A 10,578-nucleotide genomic window follows, 5' to 3' on the forward strand; every position below is an offset into this window, starting at 1 on the left:
TTTTTTAATGCCATGTTATGGGCAGCTTGAATATACAGCCAATAAGATCCTCTAGCATGACACTTCCTGAGAGCTATAAGTTCACAGTAGGGGGTAGGACCTGCCCTGGATCAGGATTAGTGGGTGAAATTCTTAAACATGATCAAGTGACCTGCTGCAGTCTATATTACTGGTGATAGATCTAAGTACCTTTATATAACAGGCCCATTAGCTGGCCACAAAGACGGAAAGTGAAGGGGTTATACTTATGCTGATCACACATCTCTGATAAGATGAAATACAGAGGTGGAATAAGGTTGACCAGTTAGCCAAAAAACATGTGGGGTACCTGCCAGCCTAGGATGCTTCAGAACTACAAGAGACAATCCTGTTATCAAGACATACAGGGTTTAACTGTGAAGATAAGCACACATCACAGCCAGGGAAGCTCCAGCATTGAACGCTGACTAACTTGGTACTGATGCTCATAGCTTCCCAGGGGCTTTAACCTGCTTCCTCCTCCACGCCTTCCCACATTGCCCTCTGCCTCCAGTTTGAGCCCTCTCCCCTAGACATTGGTCTTCACTACTCTCAGGCTTCTCTCTTGTCTACACATTAGCCTGGAAATGACCACAATCATCATAAATTGCAACTAGGTCTCCAGTTCATGGATTCAGTCTTGGGTCTCTCCTACACACCTACCTGCAAGGCAAGCCTATAGCTCTCTGTCCCACACCCAGTTCCCAATCTGAAATCCCAAAAGTTGAATCAATTGCTCTTTCTCCACCATTCCTTCCCACCTGGCCACTGCTGAAGTACTGTCTGTCTTTCCTCCTCCTTCCTACCCATCAATCACCTTTTTTTCTTCTAAATTTTTTTGGCTTTCTCTTTAATTTTTTTTTTTTTTAAAACAGGGTTTCTTTACAGAGTCTTGGCTGTCCTGGAATTTGCTATGTAGACCAGGTTGGCCTTGATCTCAGAGATCCACCTGCCTCTGCCTCCCCAGTGCTGGTGTGCCAGCCACCACGCCTGGCCTTTGGCATTCACTCTTACCCCAGGCACCCACAATTACATGCTTGAGCTTGTAAACTGGTTTCTCTGCTTTTAGTATCACCCCTCCTTTCCCTGAAACTGCTCTCCTGCCACTCCCAGGTAACATACCAGCTACACCAGAGCGTGCGTGTGCGTGTGCATATGTGTGTGTGTGTGTGTGTGTGTGTGTGTGTCTTTTCATATCTCCGGTGGTTTTGCATACCCTTTCACTTCCCTGATACTCACAGCCCTTCCTTGGCATTTCCTTAGCAACCATATCAGTGTTTACCTCCTATGATCCTCTAGAACTTAGACTTCGCCTCTGCCAGGAAGTTCTGATACCCTCCTAATTTAGGACCAGAGTCTCCACTTTTATCCAAATACTCCACTGTTTAAAGAAATTTTAAGAATATCACATCAAAATGAATACAAGGGAAGGGGCCAAATTCTCACAAAATGAAAGCTTCAGGAAATAGACTCTACATGATTACAGACCAAGGTGAATTAGTGCTCTCCATTCAGGACTGCCCCTACCGACATTACTGACACTACAACCAGCCACAGCTGCTAAACAATGTCATTCCCCCCCCCCTCAACTCCCACCCTGTTCCAGGCAAAGGAGATGTTTTTCTTGTAGCCCTTTCTTTCGGCAGGATGACAGGCTTAAACTGCACTGTGACATCTGCACAGGCTTTCCCTGACCCCCACACCTAACCATCCTGCCTGGGCTCTGGGCTTGTCCCCACAGCTTCCTACTGGCTGTCCCCCAGATATATTAAGACAACAATTAAAAGCCAACCCAGATTGCTTCCTTGTCTTCGGAATGATGACAAGGTCTTAAAGGCTGCTTTTCCTACTAAAATGTTGTCTTGTTCATTCTGTCCTAATTGTCTCTGGGCATTTCTCCATTACTGAGCGCGGACATCACAGGGACAGAGCAGAGACCTGCAGCCCACTGCCCTGCCCTTCTCTGCCAACTCACATAGGAGGGTTAAGGGCAAACAGCGTATCTCCAATGGAAATTTCGAAATCTTAGAAATATTCCATCACCCAGACACCCAACAGTAATGATCACACCACCTCTCGGAGAGAGCCAATGCCTTCTGCACTGTCTAGATCCATTTTGAAATGTCATGCCTGCCTTTAATTTTAGTATTCAAGATTTAGAGAACAAACTTAGATGTACTCCATTCAAACACCCAAGAAAACCATAATAGTTTTTTACTCTTTTCAAGACAGTCTTTCTCTATAGCACCAACTAGCTTATAGCTTCTTATGTAGCCCAGGTTGGATTCAAACTCATGATTCTATTTCAGTCCCCCAGGAGCTGGAATTACAGATGTGTGCCACCATATCTTGCTCTGTAATTCTCATGTATGGGTAATGCTCATGCTATTTAAGTTTCTTGTACTATGTTATAGGAGATTTTATTTTAAAAATGTGGTGTATAAGTGTTTGTCTGCATCTATGTTTGTGCCATGTGTGTGCCTGGTAACCACAGAGGCTAAGAGAGGGAGTCAGATCTTCTAGAACTGGAGTAACAGGGATGGGTTTGAACCTCGGTCATGTGGGTGCTAGCAACCAAACCCAACTCCTCTGCAAGAGAAGCAAGTGCTCTTATGCATACATTATGAACCCTTAATGGATTTGCCTTAAGAGAGGCCTATAATCTTGTAGGCAGCAGGACAGAAGCCAGAGCAGATCTAGGGCTGCTACCACACCAAAGACTTCCTCAGAGATTGTCAATCCATGGTTGTGGTTCTAAGGTGCCCAAGGGCAAGGCCTAGAAACTAATGGGCTTGTTAGCCCCTGACACAGGGACACACACAGCCTAGATCTAACCATGTCAGAATCTGTGCACATGTTACCTCCAGGCCAATGCAACCAGAGTGCACATTCCCTCCAAACTCACCCTGTGTGAAGAACACTGCCACAGCCAAGATCCAAGGGCTCTTCAGAACCATTACCTCCTGCTCCCTCCACCCCCACCCCAACCCCCAACCCTCTCAGGCACACACACTTTCTTGAATCACTCATGGCATTTTCCTTATACGTCCTGGATAGTCTCTGCTTTCACCATAAGCCACAAGTTTTGAAAATGCATAAGATAACAAAGACGTCAGTTGCTTTCAAACCCTCAGGAACCCACAATCCCTCCTAGGATCGAGTCTAACCCCTGACACTGGCTACTGGGCCCTGACTGATCTGACTCCTGTCCACCACCTCAAGCCACCTCATCCCACTGTGCTCTTGCTAGGCCAAAAAAAGATTCCAAACAAATCCTACTTTTAGCAGAGGCATTTCTAACTCCTACAACAGTTCCTTTCTAGCTGATGGCCCTGCAGTGCCATGCAAAGGCACCACCTCCTGCAGGAAGGCCTCTGTGGTGATGTCAGCTTCACAGAATCTAGAACGACCTGGGAGATGGACCATATGGGGGTGGGGAGGGGTGTAAACGAGATTAATTGAGGAAAAAGGCCAACACATGGTGGGTGGCACCATCCTCTGGCTGACATTCTGATTATGTTAACAGAGAAAGGGAACGGGGCAGCAGCATACACTCATCCATCTCTGCTTCCCAACTGTGGTTGCCATGTGACCAGCTGCTTCAAACTCCCATCTTTTTTGACTTCCCTTGCCATCAGATTGTACCCTTCAACTGTGAGCCAAGATAAACCTATTTTCCTTTAAATTGCTTTTAGCTGAGTTGTTTCTTTTTTTTTAATGGCAGTAACAGGAAAGAAAGGAAGACAGCCTCCCTGAGGAGGGCTTCAGTTACATTGGTACCAGTTTCCCTCAGGGCTTTTTCCACTTGCCTGTCAGCTCCTTTCCCAGGACACAGCACAGTGGTAGGCATTTAGTAAACCATCTGCCAAATGAAAGGGCCATAGAAACCCCAGCCCACCAGGCTGCTCCATGTCCTTCTCTAACACCCAAACAGATGGACGGACTTACGGACACAATCGCAGGTGGGGAACTCAGCCTGGGCCTTCTTGGCGGGTGTGTCCAGCAGACTCTTAGTAGGTGTGTCTAGGTACTTAAGAGGTGACTCCAAGAAGCCACTGAGGGTGGGTGTGAGTGGGTTCTCTGCCTTGGTGGGCGTGCCCTCCTGCCCCCCCTCTTCTGAATGGAAGCAGGTGGTTGAGAGCACAGTCACAGCCCCTGAAGACTCAATCTTGATCTTCTTGGGGGAGCGGGAGGCAAAAGGGCTCTCCGGAGCTGGGAGGCATGTCGGTTGGCTTTCAGGTTCTTGAATGGGCACCGAAGGTGGGCCGGGAAGCCCAAAGCTATCCCCAAATTCAGCCTCAAATTGCCGGATGAGCTCCTCCAGCTTGTCATCGGCAGGGGGAAGGGGGCCACCAGTGGAGCCTGACTGCAGGGCTACCATGGGGCTCGGGGATCTCATTTCCTGAGTAGGGGGCAGCAGGCTGTCCCCGGAGGGACTAGGTGCAAATAGCGCAAGAGAAGGTTCTGGGGGTAGAGGGGTGGCACAGCTCTGGGAGGCAGGAGGCGGGGCGGGGGGCTGGGCAGGTGGAGGTCCTTCTGAGGCTTGGGGTTTTAGCCCTTCCAGAATAATCTGCCTAAGAGGCAGGAAGAGGGGCTGCATGTCCCTAGACCTGGACTTCTTGATCTGAATGGGCTTTCGGACACTGGTCTTGATCCCAGCGGTGGTTTTCTCTGCTCCCACAGGACCTCCAGCTGGGGTAGGGGGCTTCTTTTTCTTTTCCTTGGGTGGTTTGTCAGGAGGCCGTGGGGCAGGTGAGCCTGGTGGGGCCCACCAACCAGGAGCCTGAGGCTCTGTGGAAGTAGGGTAGGAGGCATCATGGGCCTGTTCCAAGAATAGGTTGCGCTTGTGATGAAGATGTTGCTGGAGCGCTGTCTGGGCCTTCTGATGGGTGTCAGGCTCTGAAGATGGCAGGAGAGCCTCCCTCTGGGAGACAGGAGATGGTGCTGGGGCAGGGGAGGAAGAGGGAGCCTCAACCTTGACCTTGGGCTTGGTGGGCAGGGCCTCAGGTCGCTTGAATACTGACTGGATGTAATCACTGGCGCTGCCCAACAGCTGCTCCAGTTCAGCCATAGGGTCAGGGCTTGGGCGAGGTACAGGCCAGGAGTTCCGGGGTGTCGCTGGAGGGGTGTCAGTGCCCCATGCTTCAGAAAACTCAGTTCTTGGAGTTGCTGGAGGAAAGGCTGGGCTGTCAGGAGCAAAGGATGGATGTTCCTCTGGGGGAACCACAGGCCATGAGGGGGCCCGGAGGTAGGACTGGGGAGACCTGAAAGGGGCAGAAGGGGACAAGGCCTCAGGGAGTGGACAAGAAGCCTGGGAGGTGGAATGAGAAGGCTGAGGGAGGGCCGAGGAGAGCTGTGTGAGGGCCTCGATGGCGATGGCTGTCTGCAGGCTGATGTTTTTTTCCTTGGCAATGCTCAGGGCGCTCTGGGACAGAGGCAGGCCCTCCAGGGGAGGTACCTGGGGGACCTCAGAGCTAAGGAGTGGTCTGGTGCTCGGGGCTGGGAGGCCAGCCTCACTAGGAGGCAGCGTGCCTGGCAGCCTGGGCCGCCCCTGCCCTCCCTCCATGGCCACAGACTTGATCTTGCCCTCCAGCCACTCGAGGTAGTCGGGGCACTCTGGGCCATCGCAGTTGCAGTTGGGTGGTTTCATGCCATGCCTTGCAAGGGCCAGAGCTGTCTGCAATGTGTCCAGGTCTTCACTGCCCACAGAGCAGCTCTCGGGCCGGGGGTCCCTGCCGTTGCTCCCAGCCTCACGACTCATCTCACGGTTGAAGGTTTCATAGAGCCGGGTGCTAAGGGCCCCATAAGAGGACACAGCTTCGGCCACAGCCGAAAAGGCCACCAGGTCGTGGGCATCTTCCAGGCGAGCAGTGTGAGCAGGGCCTGAGGCAGCCTCCCAGTCGGGCTTCTGGTCTACCCGCCAAGGACCCGCAGCTCCCAGAAGACTGGGTCCGGCAGGCTCTCTAGCACCATTGACCGGCGCCCCTGAGGTGCTTAGCTGCCTTGAATCTCCATGGTACACTGGCCCTGAGTCCATCTGACCTGGAACAGGTCCATCAACTGGGCTGAGCTCTGAGCCTGTCTGGAGAGAGAACAGAGAGGAGAAAGGAAAAACATTAACCACACTATCTGTAAGGTGTCGCCCTGCTTCATACCACCCAGGAATACTTCCAAGCCCCTCTTTTCTTGCAGATTCTCCCGATACTTGTGGGAACCTCAGTCTATACCTTCATGCACCTCCACCCTTTAGCTGGCTTTACCAACTTATCATCTCCCAGCTGAGGAGCGACCGTGGGGTTGGCTGACTCTCCAGCTTGGCCGACCTAGCAAGCTCTAGGTACATGGGATGGAAGGGCTGACCTCTGACCTACATACAAGCACACACACACACACACACACACACACACACACACACACACACACACACGTATGCATACACACAAGCACACAAAGAGCTTCTATGTGGAGTTCTCCATGCCACCAACCCTGCAAGAGCTCAGATCAAACTCAAAAGGGCTTTTAAGCTTCTAACAACTGACACCATCATCCCAAGGCCCCGTCTACTCTATTTTTGTGTCAGGAGGGAAAGAAAACTGACCATCCCAACATGGAATGGTACGTTGTAAACTAGAAAGCATTGCCACTTGGCCTGGGCAGGGATCAGCCACAGCTTCCTACTGGGGAAGAAATCCATAGTTCATTTCCCTTCCTGTTAAATCCTCTCAAGTTAGGAGAACTAGCTCACATCCCTGCTACATACACGCCCCCCTCCACACACACACACACACACACACACACACACACACACACACACACACACACAGCCCCAGGCCTGAGGGAAATCCCGATGACTGATTCTACCCAGCCCCAAATTGAGACTGGCCCTGCCTCATGCTGATATTCACCCCACTCCATGCAGAGCCAGTTGGGCTCTTGCATTTGAGTTTCTGTTTGAAATGGTTCAGGCCTCTCACCCAGGAACAACCGTTAACCATATACTCGATGCCCACAAAAGCACACGGCCCAGAAAGGTAAAGGTGACTCATCCCTTGGAAAGAAAAGTCCTTCCTCTCCACTAAAGGCCAGGAAAACCCTAGAAGGAAGGACAGATTTTCTCTCCACCAAAGGCCAGGAAAACCCTAGAAGGAAAGACAGATTCTGACACAAAGGCAGTAGTTGGGAGCCTGGCGTAACGTAGGCAGGATTGACAGCTGCTGAACACCTCAAAGGTCACAGCGGCTGCTGCACAGTCTGACGATCTACCTCTGCAGTGCCCAGAGGCATGGGTCTTAAAAGCGTGGTCTGCAGTAGTTAGCCCTGCTGGGAAGGAGCTAGGGCTTACCAGGAGCAGGCCAAAGGGGACCCAGTCCTTTGCTTCCAGGCTCCATGAGGTAAGCCCCCTTTGCTCTGCCACTGTTGCTCACCATGGTGTTCTGCCTCAGACACTGACGAAGCCAAGTGGCTATTGTCTGAACCCTCTGAAACTGTTCAACAACTTTCAAGATATTTCTATTTCTGTTGTTTTTTCACAACAATGGAAAGCTGCCAGATACAAGGGGGGATTTTAGTAAAGACAACACCTTAACCAACTTAAATTATTAACAACAATTAACCAATGTTATAACTCAACATTAATTATAACATATTTTTCATCATTGTGACCAAATAACTGACAAGAAGCAATTTGAGAAGGGAGGGGAATTGCTTTTGGCTCACAGCCTGTGGGAACAATCCACCACAGGTACGGTTTGACGGCAGAAGCTCACACGGGTGTGACACTAAGGGTCTGATGTCTTCACTGGCTCACATCTCAGCAGACCAGACACACACTGAGGGAAATGTTGACCCTTAGCTGGCTCTTCCTTTTTTGTTGTTGTTGTTGTTGTTTGGGGGGGGGGGTGTTTTGTTGTTGTTGTTGTTTTGAGACAGAGTTTCTCTATGTAGCCCTGGCCATCCTCAAACTCAGAAGTCCGCCTGCTTCTTCCTCCCAAGTGCTGGGATTAAAGGCATGTGCCACCACTGCCCCGCTAGGGCTCTTCCTTTTATTCAGTATAGACTCTCAGTCCAAGGGACCGTATCTTCTTTAGAAAAGTCCTCAAGACCTAAGGTGTGGCTTAATGTCCAAGGCGTTTCTTGATCCAATCAAAACTCCCCATTACAGCTATCATTACAACATGGCCACACTAATACCACGGCCTAGAGAGGACACAGGACTCAACTCAGACAACACCTACTAAAATGTAGAACCTGAGTCTATTCACGAGGAAACCATCAGGCAGACAAAACTGCAGTGTTCTACAGAGCACCTCAAATGCTCTCTCGAAGCCTGTAATCAAGAAAGAACCTCTTCCAATTTATATAAACAAAATACATGTTTACAGGTTAGAATTCAAACTAGGGGGAGCAGCAGCTGCCCTACTAATACAATCTAAACAGCAACAGGGACAGGATCATGCCTTGCCCACCCTAATCGTGACCTGGATCATTGCAATTAGATAAGAAAATGGTTCTGGGGATGTAGCACACTGGGATCACACAACTGGCATGTGCGAGGCCCTCGGTATCACCCCTCCAAAAGGTAATGAGTAGAACTGCAGAACCCAATGTGGGGGCTGAAGAAATGGTTGAGCAGTTAAGAGCACTTGCTGCTTAAGACCAGAGTTCAAATCCCAGCACCCACACCAAGGGGTTCATAAATGCCTGTCCAGCTCCAAGGGATCTGGCACACTTCCTAGCCTCCATGGGCACGCTTATGTTTAGACACACAAAATCTTTTTTTTTTTTTTAAACGGGTTATTTTGGTTTTTCCAGACCGGGTTTCTCTGTGTAGCCCTGGCTGTCCTAGATGTACTCTGTAGACCAGGCTGGCCTTGAACTTAGAGATCTACCTGCCTCTGCCTCCTGAGTGCTGGGACAGAGAGCCATCATTACCCAGCTACAAACAAACAATAAAAAAAAACAATAAATGCCCTTGTTATTAGGACAAACACATCCGTATATTTATCAGTAAAGGGATACTAAATCTCAGGTAGTCATAAATGTTTATATGCATATATAAGAATATACAGAATGAGAAAATGATGAAGTGAATGAGAATGTAAGTATTCTGGGTCCATGGGAGTTCCAGGTATGATTCTCACAACTTTGTATACGTTTTAAGATTCTGTCAAAATAGAAAGCTAAAAACTAAATTAGTTCCTTGGGTAGCACACGAAATGCTTTAAGAAGATGGCGAAGATAACACCAGCCCCACAACCGTCAGGCCCAGCCATCACAGGCTTCAGAATGGCTGCAGCCCGTGGGAAATCAGGCCTGCTGCAGACGCCTCAGCCTGCAGATCCCACCTCCTCATTACTGGTTCCTATCTGGCCACAAAGGACCCTCATGCTTTTCTAATGTCTCAGAACTTTGAGCATGTGGTCTACTCTTAAAGCACCATTTCTACCTGAGCTAGCTTTACCTCCCTCCAGGACTCTTCAAGATACCTTGCATACTGCAGCTCTTCCCCATTTTTCACTTATTACAGATCTAAGCAGCTGCCTCCTGCAATGGATAGTAGTTAATGCAAGGCGATGTCTACATCCTAAGGATTCCTATGCCTTCCCTCACCAGAGCTGGTACAGCAGAACTCTCCCAGCTCAAGAAAAGTCTCCTATCCCCAACCTGCTGGAAAAACAATTTTCAGACACCTAGGAGTATATCTTATGGCTTACTGCTCACTTTAGAAACTTACACAAGTGTGGTTTACAGACATGAAGCAATCCAACTTCACATGCTTATGTGTAAAGAGACAGAAAGAGGAGCATGCACAACCAAGAAAGTATCAGAGAGTATCAAGATTCACAAAAACAATGTCAGGAAGACGAATGCTACATGAGCTGAGGCTTCCCCAAAATGGTCAAGACAACGAAAAGGGATTTTAAAAGTTATTTTTGGTGTGTGAATAAGAAGAAAGCACTAAGGCTGGCTGTGTGCCATGAAGTTCCCAGAGAAGGAAAAATGCTTTTCAGTCCAAAAAGAGAATAAAGGGAAAGTAGACAGGCAGAGAGGGAAAGGCAAGAAAGCCAGTGTGTGTGGGAGAGATAAGAAACCCAAATTTCAGTTTCCTGGTTCAGAAACCCCACTGATACATTTCTCAACACCTGCCAGTGAGCCTGGAACAAGCCTGCCAGAAGATGCCAATGGGTGCTGAAGGCAAACATGTTCCAAGGCAAGCACGTTCCGCAACTTTCAGTCCTGGGTTTGAAAGCTGATTCAAAGTATTCCAAATGTATTCTTGCATGATTAGATCAATCATAAGGAGTCAGGTTCAACAGGAGACCATTATACAACAACTTTCAGCCTGTCCTACCATTTTGTGTCATGTGGCTAATGAAGCAAGAGATTGCTAAGATACCATGATGCGTAGGTCAGAGCCATAACTGCCACAAACCCAGCTTAGGTGGCCTGTCCAAAGTTTGTGGGTTTGTGTTTTGTTTTTGTTTGTTTTAGTGGGTTTTTACTTTTGTTTTGGGGTTGTTGGTTTGTTTGGTTTTTTTTCTTTTTTTTTTTTGACAATTT

General features: G+C 49.0%; 1 protein-coding gene across 6 annotated transcripts in view; it reads right to left on the reverse strand.

The window, feature by feature from the left end:
* The window catches only part of Tet3 (tet methylcytosine dioxygenase 3), a 98,813-nt gene that overhangs the window by 39,669 nt on the left and 48,566 nt on the right, over positions 1 to 10,578 (reverse strand). For all 6 annotated transcript variants that reach the window (XR_004122091.1, XM_031382306.1, XM_031382305.1 and 3 more), the window contains one exon: positions 3,967 to 6,100. Coding sequence is in view for 5 of the 6 variants with exons in the window: in XM_031382306.1 (XP_031238166.1) it covers positions 3,967 to 6,100 (2,134 nt within the window). In the remaining variant the exon portion in view is untranslated. The remainder of the gene's footprint in view (positions 1 to 3,966; positions 6,101 to 10,578) is intronic.

This window comes from Mastomys coucha, unplaced genomic scaffold, assembly GCF_008632895.1.
Source record: "Mastomys coucha isolate ucsf_1 unplaced genomic scaffold, UCSF_Mcou_1 pScaffold20, whole genome shotgun sequence".
In the NCBI taxonomy this organism is placed as follows: Eukaryota; Metazoa; Chordata; class Mammalia; order Rodentia; family Muridae; genus Mastomys; species Mastomys coucha.